At 40.2% G+C, this 22,871-nt stretch overlaps 1 protein-coding gene across 6 annotated transcripts in view; it reads right to left on the bottom strand.

The window, feature by feature from the left end:
* Positions 1 to 22,871, bottom strand: part of fgfr3 (fibroblast growth factor receptor 3) — a 123,944-nt gene that overhangs the window by 30,092 nt on the left and 70,981 nt on the right. For all 6 annotated transcript variants that reach the window (XM_074691438.1, XM_074691439.1, XM_074691442.1 and 3 more), the window contains exons 5-7: positions 21,684 to 21,853; positions 5,948 to 6,071; positions 5,632 to 5,822 (exon numbers count right to left, since the gene is read on the bottom strand). In XM_074691438.1, coding sequence (XP_074547539.1) covers positions 5,632 to 5,822; positions 5,948 to 6,071; positions 21,684 to 21,853 — 485 coding nt within the window. The remainder of the gene's footprint in view (positions 1 to 5,631; positions 5,823 to 5,947; positions 6,072 to 21,683; positions 21,854 to 22,871) is intronic.

Raw genomic sequence — 22,871 nt, 5'->3', positions numbered from 1 at the left:
GGTTTTTTCGTCTCTTTTTTGTCGTCTTTGTATTTGGAGTGGATCATCACTTTGTGTGGTTCGTTGTCGGTCACGGACACCAAACTTTTTGTGGCTTCGGCGGTATTTTTTACTACTTTTCTCCTGTGTTTGTCTGGAGATCCTACATGTAACCATGGCTGCATTGTTTACATGCGAAATTAGCTGTTAGCAGCCTGTAGCATGTAAATACTAACTAGTGTAGGGCTTGATGATTTCCCTCGAGCTGAGGAGGAGGAGGTGAGGACGACGTGCTGGTTCTCGGATGTGAGCTGGGAGGTGACGACGTGGACCTGTCCTTCCATCCATCGTTGTTGGGAACGTGGGATCTAGCTCCGGGGGATGGATGAGCTCGCTGCGCTAATCCAGCGGCATCGTGCTGTTCACGGACGTGGCTGACGGAGCAGACATCGGACGCCGCGACACATCGGAGGAGCTTCGCCTGCTGTGAGCAGACAGGATCCAGGAGACAGAGACTGAACAGACTGCTGGGGAGGCTCAGTCCTGGACCCTGTGGAGGTGGAGACTGGCTGGGCTGGAGAGTGGTGGACGAGTGGTGGACGGGATGTCGTCATCTAATTTCTTATGGACTTTTTTTTTGCACTTTCTATACTCTTTCTTACTTTTGTTTTCTTAAATGCTGCGGTGACTCCTGAATTTCCCCTCGGGGATAAATAAAGTATTTTCTATTCTATTCTATTCTATTCTAAATAGACCTGTGGATGCAATATTCATTCAGCGCAGTCACCTGCTCTGGCTGCAGCCGGGAGGGACTCCTGCACAAGTCAAGAGGCAACAGCTGCCCCCACTGCTCGACGAGAGAAGTGAGATCAATATATGCTTTCATAAACAATCCTTCAGAGTCTTCAGACTCCAGAAAAAGTCACTACACAGCAAAAAAATAGAAACCTTATCAAGCGTTTTCATCTTATTTAATAAAAAAAATGTCTAATAACACTTGATATGAGCTATGCTCAGCTTATCATTCCAGAAAATGTCTTGTTTTAAGATGTCTAAGGACGAAAATGAGCTCTGAATCGCTTATAAGAAATTGAAAAATATCTGCCAATGGAACAAGACAAATTTGCTAGAAAATTTGCTTTTCTCTTGTTCCATTGGCAGATATTTTTTCTACTGAAAAAAAGACATCAACACTTGATAAGATTTCAGTTTTTTTGCAGTGAAGATTTGTCCCTAATGAGATTTTTTTTTCAGACAAGAGGTGCTAGAAAGGTCTAGAAACTTGCAAAATATAGCAGCAAAGAGCTGGTCTAAAGCTAGTTAGCCCTGTGTGTACGCTGCCGGTCAGGCTCCAGGTCCCAATAACATCGCTCTGCTGAATGTCTACTGTAAAAATACTCTTGGTTTTGCCCTACCCACCTTTCTTTAAGCCCAAAAAGCACAAACCAATCTCAAAAAGAGACAAAATCCAGATATTTCAATGTTTTCCTTTGAATGATAGAAGCATTTTGTTTTTCTGCTTTGTAACGTGACTAAAAAGTGGAATAAGTCTAAATGAAACCAAAGTTTCTGTCAAATTTCACCTCCAATATTCCTGTTTCTGCTTAGCTATGCTTTAAAAACCCATTAAAAGCTTGTTTGATGAAGGTAACCCTCAAAAATTAAAGCTGCAGTCTTAAATAATCTGTTGCTGTTGCTGCAGGTCGCAGAGCGAACACCTGACCGCTTTGTTTTCCTTCAAATCATCACGTTTCAAACTCACTCAGAATAAAAAACTGTGAGTTTTGATCTCTTAAAGGAGAAGAAGAAGTCAGCTGTGTCTCTGTGTTTAAAGAGCTCGTCTTTCTTTCCTTCTCTTGTTTCTTTTCTTTCTCATTCCTGCCTCTTGCCCTCCATCTCTACCCACTGCTCTGTCACACTCTCTGCTGCTGACTTTGCCCTTCCTTCTGTTTCTCCACTCATTTTTTCCATGGCTTTTTTGGGTGCCTCTTCCCTCTCCCTCCTCCTCCTCCTCCTCCCCAAACCACGCGACGCAGCACATCTGACGGCAGCGGCGGTTTACAGAGCCCGTCTCTCTCCCTGCGTTGCCGCCACCACGGCAGTTAACTTAGTCCAAACCAGATGTTTGTTTTATTCCCCCGCTCCCTCCAGAGGCAGAAAAAAAGAAAAAAGGAGGGAGGCTAAATGAGAAAGCAAAAGGCCTCCTCGGTTTGCCGATGGGAGTCTTCCTCTCCTCTCCTCCTCTCCTCCTCACAGCGGGTTTATGGGTGTTGTCCTCTTTGGTGAGGAATGCTTTCTACTCTATTCTTGAACAGCGATACCGCCGGAGGAGGCGACACCTCCAGGAGCTGCTCTTTAACCCTGTGAAGACTCTCTGTCGCCTTCCCCGCTGAGTTTATCCAACCTTTGTTTCCCCAGGGAGGGCGGCGGATTGAGACACGCTCACAGAAATGTAGAAACGATGAAGACTGCTCACAAACAATGATCCGTTTGAGCTTTCAAAGTAAAGAAAAATGGCTCGATGAAGCGGGATGCATCGTGGATTTACAGTCAATCCCACTATCACTCTATTCCTCGCCTCTAGATTACTGCTACATCATCACCTCTAGTCGCTAGCTGGCTGTCGTAGACAGAGCAACTGTTTCTTCTCTTCTAAAGCGAACACATTTTTACAAAGTGATAATAAACTGACGTCAGGTTAGGGTGACACATTCACAGCAAACAGACTTCACTGCCCTGAACTGCATTACATGAATGATGAGACAGCTAAGCTAGGACACGCTAACGTTTGCAGTATTCAGAATCTATATTATGTAGCTTCTGAATAATGCAACGTTAGCTTATCATGGCTACTGGAGCTGGGACTATAGGATTTTCTCCCAATTTGATTTTGTGACGATTTTTGGGTGCCAGTTCAATTAAAATTGTGATTTTTTCAATTTTCCTGATTTTGCGATTTTCAGATCACTTTTTTTAACACCAGACCAAGTGAAAAAGTTTACTAATAATGATGAGTTTTTTTGGATTTATTACATTATTGGGATCTACCATCTCAACTTTTTTCCAACCCAGCTTATAAATGAAGGCTTAAATGAAGGATTTCAATTAAAAAAAAATAAAAAAATTGCTGATTTAAAAAAACAAACAAAAAAAAAACTAGTACGACAATACAGCAATTCTTTCTCCAGCCCCTAGTGGCTACTTGATCCTTACATTCAAACCTGGAAAAGCATCCCCTCCCTCTCCCTGGAGCTGGTTTAATCCAAAGACGCTGCATGAGATCCTCTCTGACTGCAGGTTACACAGACACACACAGGTAGCTGTGTGATATTTGTTGCTAAAAAGTTGACTTTAGCATCAGCTCTTTGTTAAAGACATGTCAACATGATTGTTGTCATCATTACTTGTGTGCCTGAAGCTTTTACCCACATTTTATTTACAGCTCCTCTCTTATGTAGCTTATGTAGCTAATGCAGCTCCTGAATGCAGCTTATCTGTTTAATCAAAGTGAGTGTGTCACCCTGCTCTGATATCACTGTAGCTATTATTAGCTGTAGCTGTTGCTATAGGAGTGTTAGCTAGATCAAAATACAACCAACAATTGAAATCATGGCTAATATTAATGCGGAGTAGCAAAGGATTGGATATCTGATAAAAAAATATTTGTATCTTGGTTTCAAGAGAGATCCTGGTTTGTCTTCGTTTCAAGGGCTGTGTAGCTCTTCACTTTCAACACACAAAACCAAAGGCTTAAGGCTAGAATTGGGATCTGCCCATAGATACTGTCAACAATGCAGAACCACAAGGAATGATACCTCGTTACCTCTAGGCATCATACCCATTTTTGGCCTTATACACTAACACAACACATCCTTGGCCCATTCATTTCAATGGGGTGTTCCTCTATAGTAAAGTGTTGCCTGCAGGAAATGTTCAGACATGAAATCTTATACAGAAGGAAAGAGAGAAAGAGTTGAAGTATAAATAAATATCTTTTTTTTCATTACTGACCATTGTGGTGCTACATGTTGCCTCAAGGCAACATGTAGCACCACATTATGTAATAATGCCCTAATATGTAATAATGTAATAAATTTCCACTTTATTATGTAATAATGCTACATTTTCTAATAATCTGCTGCATTTTGTAATAAAATTCTTAAATGCAATATGTAACAAACTTTGCCGCATTATGTAATAAGTTCTTACATATTGCATCACTTACTACAGAATGCGGGTTTCTGCATGTTATAAGTAAGAACTCATTACATAATGCTGCATTTTATTACATATTGCTTTCAAGAATTTTATAACATTTATTACATTTGCGTTAAAAACTTTTTTACAAAATGCAGCAGATTGTTAGGAAATGTGGTGTTTTTACATAATGATGTGAAAATTGTTGCATTATGACATTTCGGGGCGTTATTACATAAAATGGCGTTACATACCTCACCCAAAAAATATCTATAAATAATATTCATTTAATTTTTTTTTTTGATTATATTTATTTGATCTATTTTAACAAACAAAAAAAAAACACACCAAACATTTATTCCTTAACTGGCATCACTGTGTGTACCACCAAGGGTTAAAAATCTCCATATTGCCTGGATTTCTAACAATTTTTTATCTTAAAGTCCAAAAATGCTGAAATTTGTCTTAAAACATTAGTCGAGTTAAGAGAAATGTGTGCATTGAACTAGCTGTGTGGTTATCAGTGTTAGGTTAACAGGGTTAAAACTAACACACAGCTTCCTGTGTGCGTCTGTGTAACCTGCAGTCAGAGAGGATCTCATGTAGCGTCTTTGGATCAAACCAACTCCAGGGGGAGGGGTGGATGCTTTTCCAGGTTTGAATCTAAGGCACAGTAACCAACTTGTTTTGACTTGTAAAAAATTACAGATGACAGGACCAGATTAAAAAATAAGGGGTTAATCTGGAGAAATTACAAGGATTGGATTAAAGAGAGACCACTTCAACGTCAGAGATGAAAAAGACAAAAACAGACATGTGGACATTATGTCCCAGAGCAAAGTAAAGTCCCAGAGTAATCAAGTTACTAATTCAGTTACTTTTTGGGGAAAGCAACCATAACTTATTACTTTTCAAAGTAATTTGCTCAACACTGGCTGTTATAGATGCAGACTTAGGAAATAAAAGATGATATCCAGACAGTTTTATTGGAATAAAAGTTTCAATATTTGATAATTTAAAGTAAATTTTATGTGTCTTCAGTTGTGGTTTAATTCAGTTTAATCCACTGAACTCTTCGTTAAAGCCGACTCTGAGGAACTTCCTGTCCCTGCTTCAGGCGTCATGCAACAGAACTGGAGGCTGCACAGTAATTTAAAGTGATACTATTACGCTAATGAGTGTGTGTTTGTTTAAGCTGCAGTGTGTGGTAAAGTGCAGGTGAGGTTTTCACGCCTCATTATGAAGGTGTAGTGTTGGAGGAATGAGCTCATCAATTATACGCCGCGGTGCAAAGAGCCCGCGGGCCCCGAAGACCCACCTGCTGTAAAAACTCATTACCGCAGACGTTTAGAGGAGATTAATTATCAGGGAAGGGTTCTGGTGGACTCCAGGCGAAGGCTGCAGAGATACCGACTCATTAAGGTTTAAAACCCGAGCGCCAGGCTGCAGACTCACCTTCAGGATGTTGACGTAGGGAACGCCGTCGGGGCCGTAGCGGCTGCCGTTGACCTCGATGTGTTTCAGCCACTGGATGTGCGGCTGGGCGTCGCTGTAGACTTTGCAGTGGAACTCCACGTCACTGCCGAGCACGACCGTCTGATTGGCTGGGAGGCCCGCCTGGAGGATGGGTCTGTGAGGTGAGCGCTCTGAGAGGAAACACAAAGTCATTAGACCAGGAAATGATCTGCCACAGGAAGTCTCAGGGGGTTCTTAAAACCACTCTTCGTCTTAATCTATTCAATGTTTGCACAGAAGTAAAAGTAAAAGTTACCGAGCACATCCAGCTGGTAGGTATGGGAGATGGAGCCGTATTTGTTCTGCACCACGCAGGTGTAGTTCCCCCGGTCTGACGGCACGGCGCTCTCCATCACCAGACTCCACTGCTGATGTCGCAACTGAGGAAGGAAACGTAAAGATTCATCATTAGCATCAGAAACCGGTCTCAGGACTTTTGTTCTCTCTTGTTTAATGAAGCTGAAACAGAAACAAGGTAGAAGTATTTCTATTTTTAAATCAATGGTCTGTGCGGAGAAGCCCGCCTCTGCAGCCTCACATCCCCCTAACGCTTTCCTTTGAAATCCTTTCGTATAAAACATCACACGGCAACGGCCGGGCTGCTGGGTGCGGCGCTTGTTTACCGAGTCGCCTTTGAACAAACATTTAAAATGTTAATCCAGCTCTTTTATTAAATTGCACACGGCCTGATGCTGAATATTAAACGGAGACAGACCTCTGGACGTGCTCTGTACATGTGGACGTGGAGCAGCTTTGAGCGCCCGCAGCGTGGAGTGAGCCCGAGATAAAAAGGATTCAGAAGTGGGGAGCAGTTTGATAAGGTGTCTGCTGCACTTTGGATCAAAATGTGGAAGAAGATATCAGGGAGTGAAGGGAAGGGAGAGTACACTGCAAAAAACTTTTATCTTATCAAGTGTTTTTGTCTTATTTCAAGTAAAATATGAGCCACATTCACCTGACCAGTCCAGAAAAACGTCTTATTTTCAGTTATTTAAAGACAAAAATGAGGTCTGAATTGCTTGGAACCGCAGTCTGTAAAAAAATGGGCGTCATCTTGCTCGGCTCAAGTGAGGTCGGCACAAAAACTGCTCCCCCTGGTGGCTGGCTGCAGTATAGGTCAAAAAATCCATCTCCCCAGTCATTCCAGATGGGCTGTGGTCAAACTTTAAAAAATTAATAAACCTCGTAGAAATGTTTCTCACGTCTGATTGTTGTGGTGATTTGAAGATATCATTTGGCTGCCTTGTATTCAAGTCCTCTTTTTTTCTGAAAAGTTTCATTTTCATTAGTTATAAGAGGTTAAAAACGAGGTTTCGCGTCATGTTTAACAATGATAGACAGCTGCCATTCTTGTGTATTTTTTCCTGGGGATTATAAAATATGTCGGGAGGTAGAGCCAAGAAGTGTTAAGACTCTCGAAAGAAAAAAATATATAATATTTTGTCACCCAGCTCCACTCAGATTCTCTTAGACTCCCTCACAGTCTTTACTGCACAGACTCTGGCTGCTCAACTGCCACCAATGGTGGCGCCTGAGACGGGGGAATTTTGGCTTCAAAACTGTACAATGGTAAATGGCAGAGCCACGCTGTCCACTCTCTATACAGTCTACAGTTGGAACAAGTACAAAAAATCTGCAACAACCTCAGTTTTGTCTTTATTTTACTTTAAAATTATAAAAAATCATCGATGCCTTGATGTCCGTCAGACACTCTACAGCCCCGTTTTCTCCAAGCGGTCCAGTTTAGATCAGTACAGTTTGGTACGGGTTGACCAGTTAAGCCTGATCCTATTTGTGTTTCACAGCCACTCTAAAGCCCTTCTTGGTAGGCGGCGGGTAAGTCAGATGCTGGTAGCTGCATCATAATAGTGTGACGCCATAGCAGCGCAACACAGTTTACACTGCTAATAAATCCAACAAAGAAGAAAACGGGACACAGTAAACGAAGAGCAACGATGGAAGACATCCAGCAATTCGTCTTGGTGATTCTTTCCACCAATCAACAGACTGCTGTGTTGTAGCTCCACCATCTGGAGGCAGATTGGTTTAGTCTGGCACCCCAATGGAAGGGTCCCAAAAAGTGGGGCGCCTTGCACTGATCCAGCTTTTCATGTCCCGATACCAATATCAATATCTGGGCTTGTGGTATTGACTGATATCGATGATCGATGATACCCTGCATGCTCTACTGTGGGATAAGACTGGTAATGTTTTGGGTAAAAGACAAGTTAATATTTATTTATTTATTTAAACTATAAGTGTTTCAATGTTTAACATTGGTTTGGTTAAAAAATGCTTTAGAATTTACAGAAATGTCAATTTAATTGTAAACTTTTATACCTTGTAGACTAAATCATAGTTAAACCTTAGTGTCAAGTTTGGATCCTTCTCCACCGATACCTGATCCAGAATTGGATCGGGACATCCCTAAGGGCTTAATAGGGGTATCAGGTAGACAGGTAGATTAGTGAGTCATCGACATATATATATATATATGGTAAAAGATGCTATGTTTTTTTTAATTAAACCAAGAGAGAGCATGTATAGAGAAAAGAGAATAGGCCCGAAGATTGAGCCTTGGGGAACTCCATTAGATAAAGGGGGTAGAAGACGTTGCAGAGTCACCAAGCCTCACTGAAAGCATCTCTGGGAGACGTTTAGAGGGATATTGGACCAAATTTTAAAGTACAACAATATATGTTATCACCCAACAGCTGCCAGAGTTGGTGGATTAAAATATGGCCCTACAGGTTTTTACTCAGCCGTGTCTGAGATTGTTACAATATTTCAAAATTTCTACATTTATACAACCACCAACCACAAACTGATACTTGAATATCTTGAAAACAGACTAAACAAAGTCTGATAAGTTATAGAAATCAATAAAACTAAGTGAAGAGTTGATACAAAAGAAAATATCATGTTGGATAATCTTTATCCTGCAGAATCCAGAGATGTTTCATCTCACACCTCTGAAATTGCTTTCGCCGTGGCAGTCAAGAGCAATCAATCCCAGGAGACTCTGAGAGTAAACTGCGTAATAATTCAAACCAGGTGTGTCTGAAGACAGACACTAACTCGACAGATTCAGAAGCCCGGCGCGAGCGGCCAGATCAGGCGAGAACAGAGCAGCTGCCACGCATCGACAGGCAGAGCGTCTCCACGGGACCGAGAGGGACGACCTCGACGGCTTAAGTGGAAACATGCGCCGCTGTGCTCACTGCTCCGAGACGAGCGAGGAGGGAACTCCCCCCGAAAGAGGTCAGAATTGCTAAAAGACGGGAGAGGGTGATGTCAACAAAGAGGCTTTTCAGGGTGGAACACTTCACATCACCTGTGTAGGAAAATGTGCCGACCCAGAGAGGGGGCTGAGTGTTTTCACAAACGTTTAACCCCACACGTTTAGGTAAGAGGCCAGCCATTCACAGGACGTATACATTTGTAGGTCGAGGATCTCCTCCCCTCCTCCTCTGCCTCCTCTTACAGTACACACTCCTCCTCCTCTTTCTCTCCGTCTTGGAGGCGCATGCGGAAAATACTGTAACAGTGTAAATATTATGCCTGTGTGTGCGTTTTTGCAGTTGCATGGTAACATAGAGTCAGGCGGCTCGACGCTCGACGATGGCAAGTGTTTATTTATTTTTTTTTTTTTTAAAGCGCCTGGCTCCACCCCGTCTACCCCCTCTCAGAGTCAAACCAGAGTCAATGGCTGCTCTCATGAGCAGATGAGTGACGCCTGCTGTGGTCGCCGAGCCCTGAGCTCTCACAGAGGAGAGGAGGGAGGGAGTGCATGAGGTGGGAAGCTAAAAGGTGGTAATATACGAGCTGTAGCTGATGCTTCGGAGAGGCCAGGACCACCAACGGGAACAGAAGCAGGCTGGGATCAGAGTTATGGTCCTCTTTCACAATAAAAGCTCATTTTGTGATAACTTATTACCTGGAAAGCTTCATGTGCTCACAGCAGAGGCTTTTTTACATTCAGTCTACTTTTGGCTGCTGTCGAGGAAAATATCCTCCCGTCACTGCCACTCTGGGCTAAATGAAGCCTGATTTTTGTATCTAATCTGTAACACAGCGTGTAATCTGTTAATTTAATCTGATGACGGAAAGCAGAACTACACTGCAAAAAAGTGAAATCTTATTAAGTGTTTTTATCTTATTTGAAACAAAATTGTCTTATTAGACTTGCTATGAGCCACATTTACCTGATAAGTCAGAAAAATGTCTCTTTTCAAGCTGTTTAAAGACAAAATTGAGGTCTGGATAACCTGTAACAAGTAAAGAAAGTTGCTCAAAAATTTGCTTAGAACTAGCATAATGACTTAAGTAACTTTTCTCTTGTTCCATTGGCAGATTTTTAAAAACTTTTTTCAAGCAATATAGACCTCATTTTTGTCTTTAAATAACTTGAAAAATAATTTTTTTCTGGACTGGCTTAGATGAATGCGGCTCATATGAAATCTTAAAAAGCATTTTGTACTGAAAATAAGGCAAAAACTCTTGATACACTGCAAAAAAACAAAATCTTATAAAGTGTTTTTGTGTTATTTTAAATTATTTAAAGACAAAAATGAGGTCTGAATTCATGGAAATTCCTCATTTTTGTTTTTAAATATCTTGAAATAAGACATTTTTCCACACTGTCTTGGTGAACGTGGCTCATATTGAGCATAAAAAAAAATCCTACTGAAACAGGACAAAAACATTTGAGAAGAATTCATTTTTTTTGCATTGTGGAATAGAAAAAAAAATATTTGAATTTGAAAAAAATGATTTCAAACTTCAGACTTTTTTTCCCCTAATATTCAGGAATCAATACTTAATAGCGATGTTGTTACTTTTTATTAAAAAAATAAAAATAAAAAAAATAAAATCCACCTGTTATATAAAAAATCTAGTAAAATTAATCAGATATAGATATACTAACTAAAACCACGGAAATAAATTTTGCCCTTTGTGGCAAAATTTAGTGAGAGTAAAATACAATAAAATTGCCCTTAGATAGATAATAAATAATAGATCCTCTGTGGCTTTTTACAAAACAAATATGTATGAATTAATGAATTTCAATCTTAAGAGTCTGATAAACTGTGTTGCTGCAACTCTACATTTAAATTCTGTCAGCTGAAACAGGATTACAAAAATAAGGCTTTCAGTTATATAATAATCATGAATGTTCGCAATATAACGTTTGAAAAAAGACTAAATTAGCACCAGGTCTGACACCTACCCCCCACTGGTGGCCTCTCTTTTTAACATACAGATTGATATTTTGCTTTTTCAACTCTTATTTGCTTTTTGAGGCCATACAGACACAGCAATATCAATTCAGACCTTTTTCACAACCAGCTAAAAAAAATCTTCAAAGGAGCTTTAACCACTGATACCAATCGACTTACATCGGCTAATTCAGTTTTTGTCTGCAGGAATATTTCGTTATTTGTTTGTAAATGCAACATTCAAACTGGGCTCCTTTTCCTGGGCTCAGTGCCAGCTGCAGCACACACCCACAGCCTCGAATAAAGCTAAGTGAACACACTCACTAGCTCAGCAACCACCTGTAGCATCATGTTTCTGAGTGGGAGAGACTCTAGAGTTGTGCGCCTGACTTGGCATGTTAGCACAAGCTAATCACAGGTATTCACACACAGGTATACACATACCTGGTTAGCAGAAAGCTAACTGTTTTATAATAATTTTAATAAATCTTTCAACACATTCTTAAAACAACTTTGTTATTTACAAAGAACATATTGCACTTTGGGAAAAGTATTATTTGAGGGAACAGTTTTGACTTTGAGTCCAATAGTCCGACAACAAAGAGTCAAAGACGGACTCTGCTGCTGCTGCAGCTTCTTAAAGCGTGAACATCCATTAGAGAGCGCCCGTTTGTAACAGTGAAAGTAGTTTCTGTATTTGTGTTAATCATGAACTCTGAGTGACATGTCTGTTTTTAATTCCCCTCAGCATGTTTAATTACTTTCTCCATACGCGCCGCTTGCTTTTATTACCACGTTACACCGGCTCACCCCTGATGGACCTGCAGAATTAAGTCTCCAAACGTGATAATCCCATCCATTCCAATCACGCCAGATTCCAAACAGAATTAAATTATTAAGGAGCTTACGTTAGAGTCATACGAGGCTTTAAAGGTTTTAGGGCTTTGGCTGCGGAGCTGCAGAAGGGCACAAGGCATGGGAATGGGCGCGGGGGTTTACACTGCAAAAAGTGTGGGGCTAAAGGAGACGTGAACAGAAGAGCGCTGCATATAGGAAGGCTGGAGGTGAAGTCTGCTTTTTGTGCTTCAAATATCTTCGGGAAGTTGCTCTTTTTACGACATTTATAACTCAAGTTTATCCAATTAAAATGATTTTTATTCCCTCTATGGCAGTGGTCTGCAACCTTTAGTTTCAAATAAGCCTTTTTGCCTCAGCTCGCCTGGATTAAAGCCATTCCAGATCCACAAAATCTACTTTATCTTTACGATTAAGACTATAGAGTGTGTAAAATTCTGTACATGGTTAAACTCTAGTAAATAATTATCAAGGCCACCAATATTTTTTTAAAAAAATTATGAAACTGAACATGTGATGTCCTTTTTTTATCTTAGATAAGTTTGGAAGATGAAATAAATAAAAATAAATAAATGTAAATTTCAAAAATATGCAAAAAAATAAATAAAAATAAAATAAAAATATTAACTGAAATTTCAAAAACTAGCAAGAATGTCAAATCTTGAAATTTGAAAAATAGGAACAAAGGCAAAAAAAATTGGAATCAAGATATTTGAAAAAAAAGAAAAAAGAAAGAAAAAAAAAGAAAAAAGAAAGAAAAAAATTCCAGACATTAAAAAATAAAATAATAAAAATAAATAAAAAGCAAAAATATGAAAAAAGAACTTAATTTTTTTTTCTAATTTAGAAACATTTTCTAATTTAAAAAAATTCGAAGAATTTCTTAATTTTTTGACAGAATTCTTGAATTTGATAACATATATTGATATCCTTCAACTCATCTTTTGTTTTTTAATTTAATATTTTGCCACATTTTAAGCATGTGTATTAAGTTGGCATGTTGTCAGTGAAATGAAACTGAAACTGAAATTGTTTAAAGCTACAAAGAGCCACTGCAAAAGAGTCAAAGAGCCACATGAGGCTCCAGAAGGATATATAGAAAAAGGGAAAAAATATGGAGTAAGACTTTAAGCTGATATAAAATGTTGAACTCTGGATTCCAGAGCTTGTCGTGGGAATCAGCACAGCTAAACTCAGTTAATTTTACTGAAACAATAATTCATGACTAAAACAGCAGCTACAACAACTGTAGAAAGAGTCATTTTTTGCAGTGTGGTAGTTGTCTGAGAAAACACAGGAAGCCTTGCTCCCTTTATAGTCCAAACCCTCCATCTTCACCTCGCAAAATAGCCCTGTCAGAACCAGCGGGGCCAGTTACCAGAATTTATGACTGTGTCAGAGCGGACCAGTGGCCCGGATCTTTGCTACCGTCTAATTTGACCCACAGAGAAAGTGGAAACAGATAGAAGCTGCCCCGAGGGCTCGCTATTAAAGACGGCCAAGTTTGTGGGTCTATTGCCTGAGAACGGCTCAGACATCAGATTGCATCAGGACGGTAAAATTGGAAGACAAAAAGTTCAAGGGGAGCGAAGAATGGGCAGGAAAACCTAATAAATGGGATAATCTGTCGTTTGATATCCGCGGTGTGTTTTGGTAAAAGCAACAAGAGGGGAAGAGGGATTGACCGCGGCAGGTCTGCAGTTAAAGGAGTCCAAAAATAATCCTGCAAAGTGTAGGAATTCCAATGCGGCCTACAGAGACTCACAATCCAGCCTGTGTTAAAATCTGGATCGGAAAAACAGGGATTTAAAGTGCTTAAAGTCTTAAAAGTAACAGTGTGGAGCCAGTTTAAGAGCGCGGCCTTGGAAAGCTGTCAAAACAGGGATTGAAGAATCACTTAAGCGCCGATCGACCTGGGTGGAATCAGACACAATAATGACTTTGTCAACTTTTGTCCTGCGTATGCGGCCGCAGTTTAGCATGAGCACAATCAAATCCCTTCCTCCATATGTAGAAGCATACAACAGCATTGGCTTTGGCTGTCAAAGGCTCGGGGCGACTCAATGGGTGGGAACACGCCCACCTCTCCCCACCTCTCCCCACCTCTCCCCACCTCCATCTGATGGCTCAATAGAGGGGTGAACTTTAACCTCCAGGCCCCGCCCCCTTTGAAGCAGACGAGGCTCTGAGTGCAACAGTTGTCTGGGAAGGTGCAACAATAATCTGCTCTGCTGGAATTTTAGCTTCAGTTTACAAATGATGCAATTTATCTTTTCATTTAGTTTCAACAAACACAACGTTAAGTTTGTTGATTTTGTCTCATTTTCAGTAGACAACATCTTTTTAGAATCAATCTGAGCCACATTCACCCTGACCAGTCCAGAAAAATGTCCTAATTTAAGTTATTTAAAGAAAAAATAAGGTCTGAATTTCTTGTAACAAGTAAAAAAAAAATCTGCCAATGGAACAAGAGAAAAGTTGAATGAATTAAGACGTTATTCTAGATTCAAGCATTTTTTTAGCTTATCTTTTCTAAAGTTGTTTCAAGCAATTCATACCTCAATTTAGTAAATACCTTGAAACAAGCGGCTCATATTAAGTATAATAAGACAAAATTACCTGAAATAAGACAAAAACACTTGATAAGATTTAATTTTTTTGCAGTGTACTGCCTGTTTTCAGACTTTCAAGACTTAAATAAACGATTTCTAATGATATCTGGAGTCATTTGACCTTGCATTCAGCTTAAAACTTCATGATGAAGATCCTTTATTAAATACTTATAAAGAGAATAAATCACATGTAACACATGCAATTGATAAATTAGCGCAAAAAGCTGCAGTTCCTCCAGTGTCCACTTGAGGCTGGTCCCAAAAGCCCCAAAAACCACATACACACCCATTCTAAAAAGTCAAATCTTTGCAGCACAAGCAAACGTGTTTAAAACTTGGAACAAAAACTGGTTTATCTTTTTACTCATTGGTTTTGGAAATGTTTAGCTTACAAGTTTTGCATAATTAGAGGCACGGCTAATTTGATTGGGTGAACATTATGGCTTTTTTACGCTACCGCTTTACATTTTGCAAGGTTAAACAAAAGTTATGTTGAGTCAACAATTTGTTTAAGCCCTTGAAATATCATGAACTTCTCTCTGTTTGCCATATATTTTGTTAAACCTTGTGCTATTGGCTGCTGTAGAAGCCAATCAGTACCAGCAACAAGCCCCGTCTCCCATCTCTGCTCCATGGAAACTTTCGGGGAAGCTTCCTCTTCGTACGCAGTGGCCTCTGTGTTTGAATTCCTTCAGATTTCACAAATAAGCTAATGGAGGCTTCTAGATGATGACTCCACTTTTTCCAATGAGGGGTACATGATGCATCTTCAAAAAGCCCACTTTAAACCACTCCAGTGTGTGAGGACAGGATGTGTTTCTGCAGACCCTGATGCTCCTGCAGATTTGAAAGCACTCAGAGTAAATGACAAATTAGCCGGCCGCTATCCCTGAGTGTCTGAGAGGACTCCATTGTGCCGATCAGCATGGAGTTAGAGTCATTTAAAGTCACACACACACACTCAGAATCCCCCATCACCCGTCTAAAGCTTAAAAAATCAGACGCACACAGGACGCATTCAGCGGAAATTAACCACGGCTGTCAGATCAGACCTCCAGTCCAGGAAGACGGCTTCACCTTGAGGACCCTGATGGAGGAATAGAGTCTTTGGAAGGCCATTGTCGGCCTGTCAGGACTCAGCGTGACCCCAACGCTGGTCTAACCCTCACCCTGCAAGATGAACTCATCACCGGAGGAGGTGAGGAGGGGGGGGCGAGGGCTGTGACACACGGAGACTGAACGTCCATCACGTTTCTGTCTACACAATGACGAATCAATCTCCCATTGATTCATCTCATCCAGTGTCTGAAAGTTGTAAATATTTAATTTTGGAGCAGATTCACAGCCCGATAAAGGGTGAAATCTCCATCATTCTAACGTACCAGCTTCAATTTGAGAATCGAGCATAAGACAGAGAGATTAGCCGAGGACATGATTGCGTTGGAGACAGTGTAATTGGAGATAACGTCACTTCATTTGAGAGCAGATTTGACCAATCCAGAAAAATGTTTTATTTCAAGATATTTAAAGACAAAAATGAGATCTGAATTGCTTGTAATGTAAAAAAAAAAACAGCCAATCAGCTCATATCAAGTATAATAAGACAATTTTTACTTAAATTAAGACAAAAACACTTGATAAGATGTCATTTTTTGTAGTGTAAAGAAGAACCAGGCATTTTTTGCAGTGTGCAGCATTTCTGGTGGGGTTAGCCGAGGATTTGACACCAGAACGGGGTGAAGCTGTTACCCCTCTGACCTCCCTGAGGCCTGGCCGTGTCACGGGCTTGTCCGTCACCCAGCGCCCTGATTCTAAAGAGAATGACCTCTCTGTTCACCTCCCTCAAGGCCAACAGCGACCACATGGTGACCAGCTAACTGGATTTCAGGACAAAACGTTGGGAGGGACGGGGACACCATGTGATACGGGTTTGATTAAGATGCAGAGAAGAACGTCTCAATAAATGCCTTGTTACATCTTTGCAAGACTGAATTCAAACCATTAAGAAAGCTGTTAAATTACACTGGGAACAATTTGGATTTCTTTTTCTGTTGAGTTAGATTTTTATGCTGTTTTAAACTAAAATTGGCATGCTGGTTCTAAAATTGCAGTCAGTTTTTTTTCTTACATGTCAAGTTTTTGTCTCCCCAGACTTATTGGACTCATCTACAGCTACATGGCAACTTGTTTGCGCAGTCACAGTTGAGACAGAGTGGTGAGAGGTGTGTGCAGCTCCCAATAGGTCGGTACTACCAATACCTGCTAACAGAAAGCTAGCATAGCAGGAGTTATGAGGATTTGTGCTTTTCTCTTAACCTTGCAACCTTGTGCACCGTTGTAAATTTTTGTTTCTTTTTAAGCATCTTTTTTGTTTTTAATACTTGTAACTATTCCACACTGCAAAGAACGAAAATCTTATCAAACGTTTTTGTCTTATTCTCAGTAGAAAATGTCTTTTTAGACTTAATAAGAGCCACATTCAATTGACCAGTCCAAAAAATGTCTTGGTTTAGGTTATTTGAAGACAAAATGAGGTCTGAATTGCTTGAAACGAGTAAAAAAAAAAATCTGTGAATGGAACAAGAGAAAAGTTACTTGTATTAAGACATTATTCTTGTTTCAAGTGAATTTTTTTTAATCCATTGGCAGACTTTTCGCACTTGTTACAATTAATTCAGACCTCTTTTAGTAACTTGAAAAAGACATTTTTCTGGACTGTTTAGGTGAATATGGCTCATATTAAGTCTAAAAAGACAATTTCTACACAAAATAAGACAAAAAAAAATTCATAAGATTTAGGTTTTTGCAGTGTATCTTAGTGATTTATTTAAATAGGTACATACACTGTAATAAACTGAAATCTCATCAAGTGTTTTTGTCTTATTTTATGTAAAAATTGTCTGTTATACTTGATTTGAGCCACGTTAACCTGATCAGTCCAGAAAAATGCCTTTTTTAAGTAGTTCAAAGACAAAAATGAGGTCTGAGGCTTGTAACAAGTAAAAAATTATTTCCAAATAAGACTTTGTTCTGGACTAGTCAGGTGATTGTGGCTCATGATAAGTCTAAAAACGCATTTTCTACTGAAAATAAGACAAAAAAACTCGATAAGATTTCAATTTTTCCAGTGTTTTTCCTTTGTTCCACATCATACCTGCTCATTAGACTGTAAAAAAAATGGACATCATCTTGACTGCTCCCCCTGGTGGCTGGCTGCAGTATAGGTCAAAAAAGCCATCTCCCCAGTCATTCCAGATGGGCTGTGGTCAAACTTTAAAAAATTAATACACCTGGTAGAAATGTTTCTCACGTCTGATTGTTGTGATGATTTGAAGATATCATTTGACTGTCTGATATTCAAGTTCTCTTTTTCTGAAAAGTTTCTTTTTCATTAATTTTAAGAAGTTAAAAATGAGGTTTTACATCACGTGTAACAATGATTGGCAGCTTGTGTATTTTTCTCGGGGATTGTAAAATATGTTGGGAGGTAGAGTCAAGAAGAGATCAGACTCTCAAACGAAAAAAATAATTATTATTTTTGTCACCTGGCTCCTGGGTCTTGACTTAAGTCATTTCAACTTCACGACGCCAATAAATATATGTATGTAAGAAAATAGAGAAGGTTTTGAAGCTACGCTACTCTGTTTGTAAGCTCCTATGACACATACTAGTTTTTGACGTGGAGGAATACAAAGCTACGCAGTGCTAAGCGGTCATTAGCATCGTCCACTTTGTCTCGAGTCATGTCAGAGTAGATTGTCTGTGTTTGTGCTCAGTAATTTTCTGGGTATCCTCACCTTTTCTGCATCATGGACACAAAAAAGAAAGACGGATCTGTTTTCCCATGGATATAAAGTGTAATACATGTATTTGGATAGTTATTCAGAAGTTTAGGGGGTATTTAAGGTGAAAATCGGACTTATCCAGAATACGAGTTGCAGTCATGCCCGTTTTTCACATTTTATTGTTTATCAGTATCTGAAGATTTTAATATTTTTCATATTCTTGAGAAAACAGGGATTTTATAGTTCAAAAACTTGATGTGATAGGGAAAACCTGAGATCACTTTTGGATTTAGCACTCAAACATGAGTTAAAACCAGCCGTCAGACCGAACTCAACAAAAACTGTGTCCCCCTATGTTATGCATTTCTGCCTATAAGTGAACACACAGCACAATTAGAGCTTTTCCCATAGGTCGGACGCTTTAATCCGCCTGAACTTTCAGCCTGGGTGGCCTCACAGGGAGCTCCGTGTGTGCCAAGCTCCACTGAGCTATACCGAGCGGAAAATGTACAGGAATTTGTCTCGTTGGCTTGATGACAACTTATAGTGTCACCGCTCGCACTGACACAGCACAGGACAGGGAGCTCACACACACACACAGAGCGCTCACTACGGACAGTCTATACATATCACTCTCTAATTATACATTTAGTGTCCTACAGGGGGACGTAAAGAAGCACACATGCTCAGTCTACTGTGGGATATTACACTGATTAGTCTGATGGTAATATCTTAATTCAGCTTCAGCCGCTGCAGAAACATTTCTATCATGAGCTTTAATTTCCCATCGGTGGCTCGTTTAAAGCTCATTTCAGGCTTAAAAAATACATATCATCAGAAAAACCTCCATGCACGCTAAACATGCTAAAAGCTGCCGTTAAGGAGCCACTCCAGTCCAAGTCCTGAGGCCTGGTGACAGGTGTGTGAATCTGTGTGTGAGTGGGGACAGAGGGAGGGAGACAACTGCTGTTGGTCTGCTGGGAGCAGATGTTGGAGATCTCTGTAAACTGTTAATAGCTGCAGGATCTCATTACATTTAACTCTTTAAATGCCAAAGCCTCCGCTGGGGAGAAGGGAGGGGGGTTTCTCCGCCTCTAAGTACCAGCGTGACACATGTTTACTCCGCTGGAAGTTGCAAGATGCAATTTTAGTGTGACAGAAAACTATTTTAATGGCCACTCTGCTTCTTTTCAGCTCGTTTTCTGAAACTTAGACACTTAGACACCACAGATTCTGCTACAACTGTCCCTCCTCTTCATGCACTGAATGAAGGACAGTCTTGTGCTTCTGTTTTTGACTGTCTTCTTTTTAAAAACTTGCCACTTCTGAAAAGAAACAGAAACTTAAGTTAAGAGTAAGGAGGGTGTTATTGGCTCTGGAGAGACTGGAAATCAACCTTGTTTGTCAAAAGAGGTGTCAGTCTTCGAGGCTCTGTGTTCAAATCAAAGTCAAACAGCCTGTGGGAAAAACTGGGACCAGTAAAACATTGTAGAGACTCACAAATATCAATCAACTCAAAGTCTCTGTGAAGAGTTTCTTAGTGATCTTGTAAAAGTCTCCCTTCTAGATTTAAGCCTGATCGTAATCCACACTTAAAAATGAGATAATCAGCACCAATATTGGTTATCCCTAAATGCTACTTCTCAGTTTATCCGTCCCGGTCGTCCAAGACTGAAAGTCTCTATGACAACACCACACAAAAAAATCAGCAGAGAAGAGAGTTCTGTGTTTTTCTCTGCTGAAAACGATTTATGTGATTAGTTTTGTAGTGATTGTGGACGGTGGAGTCTGTCAGACAGAAAAAGGACAGAAGAGCAGAAGAAAGATAAACAGGAGAGAGATGGAGCATGAGCTAAAGGCTAAAACAGGGGCTAAAGGCTAAAACAGGGGCTAAAGGCTAAAACACAACTTGAAGACAAAAAAAAGATCTAAAGGCTAAACACGAGTTTAAGGCTAAAACACAAGCTACAGGCTAGAACATGGGCTCCACTAAAACTTGGGCTAAAGGCTAAAACAAAGACTGAAGGCTAAAGCACAGCCAAAACGCTAAAGCTAAAAGCTGAAGCACAGGTTTAAGGCAAAAAAAAATCCCAAAAGGCAAAAACCCTAGCTAAAGTAAACACAAGATAAAGGCTAAAACACAGGCTCGGTTGAAACATGACCTAAAGGCTAAACACAGGCTAAAGGTCAGAACACAGGTCAAAAGCTAAAACACTAGTTGGAGACTAAAACACAGGCTTAATGTTAAAGCTTATGGCTAAAGCACAGGTTTAAGTCTAAAACACGGGCTAAAGGATAAAACACAGGCTTGGCCAAGACAAAGGCTAAAGGCTAAAACACAAGCTAACAGCCAGAACAGGAGTTCAAGGCTAAAACACAGACTAAATGCTAAAGCTAAAGCTAAAGCACAGCTTAAAGGCTAAAACACAAGCTACAGGCTAAAATGTACAATGTGAGCTTAAGCTGAAACATAGGCCAAAGGTCAAAACACAAGTCAAAACCTTCAACACAGGCTAAAGGCTAAAACACAAGTTAAGGTTAGGTGGTCTTAAATGTTGGGAGGGAAGAGAATCATCCCCAAATCGACACCACTACAAGCATTAATTAGTTTAGAGGCTCTAAATTGATTTTATTTTAAACTTTTACTGTTTAAAATAGTAACAAAGGTATTTTTATTCAGGTAAGTTTCACCTTCACTTGAGTTCGCTGTAGAAAAGAACTAATTCCTACATTTTGAATAAGTCTAGTCAGAAACAGAGCAGAGTGATCTTGCAGGAATTTACATCCTCAGGCAAAAAATTAAAAATATATGTCATTAAGTTGAGTTTATTCCGAGCTTTCTGCACTTTTCACTGTTTAAATTCCATTGTTCTGAGAGAAGAGACTGTCTTTTAATCCTACAGCTCAGGGCCATTAAAGAAAGTCTAAAGTAAACCCAGGCCTGTAACTTTAAGCAGGGCCATCCCACAGGAGAGCCCAGTGTTTGGAGTCAATCTGAAGACAAAACTGAGCACAGCAGCTGTTTGCTGCTCCGCATTACTGTCAGCACGGAGCCATCACGCCTGCACGCATGTATCTGTGCGCCGCTCTGTTTTCAGCGCAGCAGTTTGACCCTCTCAGATTTATTTCAGTCAGCTTAACCGAGGCTGAGAGCGGCCTGGGAGCGGCCTGAGACCCGCTGAGGGCATCGAGCCCCGCGATGGCTTCCCTGACCTTTATTCGCCGTGAGAAGATTCACCGAGCATGAGCGCTCTTTCAGCACTCTGTTTCACACTTTTCCAGTTATAGACGTTCACACGGGGGAGCATCGCAACACTCAAAGTGATTTACTGACAGACACACAACAGGACTCAGGAGGATTAAGATGCCTTGCTAAAAGGCACTGTAATAGAAGGTGGAGGAAGGTGGAGCACCCCTTCCTGTGCAGCAGATTTTTGGGAGCTGGTGTGAGGATTTGGACCCATAAATCACATCTCTGCTCCTGTAACCTTTAGGTGTTAAAAGCCTGGACTCCCCCTCACCTTTATGCCTCCCATCCTCTGCTCCCCCTTGAACTCTTTGCCGTTCTTCAGCCAGTGGATGGTCGGCGTTGGGTTTCCGGACGCTGCGCAGCGGAACTTGACCGTGTTGGCGGCTGGGACGGCCAAAAGCTTCTTGTCCATCCGGTCCGGTCTGGTCCAGTACGGGGCTTCTGTTGGTGAAAGACAAAGCAGGGCTGTCAGTCATGGAGGAGGACATGTGATCGCTGCAGTCTAACGTTTAATGGATCGTTTGATGCAGCGCTAACAGGTTTAATGTCGTATTAAAGAACTCTCAAGTAACAAGTATTTAAGACGCCCAAATAAAGACTCAAGAAGGTCAGGAGCTCGGTTTACGTCGCCTGTTGAAGGTGGAGCGGTCTAGCCTTCGTTCTGCCTCTTGGAGGAGTGTGAAGCTGCTTTAAAATCAGGAAACATGACCAATTTTACCCCTTAAAACACAGCTCATAACATCAGGATATTAATTGAATGTGAATATTATGTGAATAACAGCACCATCTAGCATCTCCATCTCATCTCTTTTTAGTTTACTCTTGGCTTATTTATTAATCTAATGGAGCTTTATTTTATTCATGCACATTTTGTTGTGTGGTTTAGCTGTGAATAGTGGAACCAGAGTACTTCTAGTCAACATTTTGCTGCGTATTTTACCATCATTGTTCTGTTGTGGTGTTTTATTGCACATCTTTTTAACTCATTTTACTGTTTTATCCATCAGAGATGGGCAAGTATTGATTCTAGGTATCTGTATGGGGCTGATCCTGGCTTCATTTCAAGGCATCAGTATCAGGCTGCCAACACCAACAGCTGATACTTAAGGTAAAAAAGTTCAGTTTGTTTTAACAAAATTTCTAAAACTGACAGTTGTGAGCTTAATTTTGCACCTTTGTTAATTTCTTTAAAAACATGGTAAACTCAAAGAGTTATTTGTGTTTTATTTTGGACTTAATGGCAGAGTGACTGAGCTGTCTTTGCTCAAAACCATCTCAAAGTCAAACTCAAGGCCCTTGAGCCAATATATGTGACCTGCGAGAGATTATAAGGTCTGATTTTCTTGTAATAGATAAGAGGAAAAATGTATTTTCACGAAAAAACTTAATAAAAAAATGCCAGAAATGCCCAATATATCAAATGTGATGCAAAAAAAATGTATCATATCCAGTGATGCCA

The sequence above is a fragment of the Halichoeres trimaculatus genome, unplaced genomic scaffold (genome assembly GCF_033239565.1).
Source record: "Halichoeres trimaculatus isolate MK-OKI-2021-1 unplaced genomic scaffold, fHalTri1.1 fHalTri1_scaffold_17, whole genome shotgun sequence".
NCBI classification, from domain to species: domain Eukaryota; kingdom Metazoa; phylum Chordata; class Actinopteri; order Labriformes; family Labridae; genus Halichoeres; species Halichoeres trimaculatus.
This window is presented reverse-complemented; position numbering and strand designations above follow the sequence as displayed.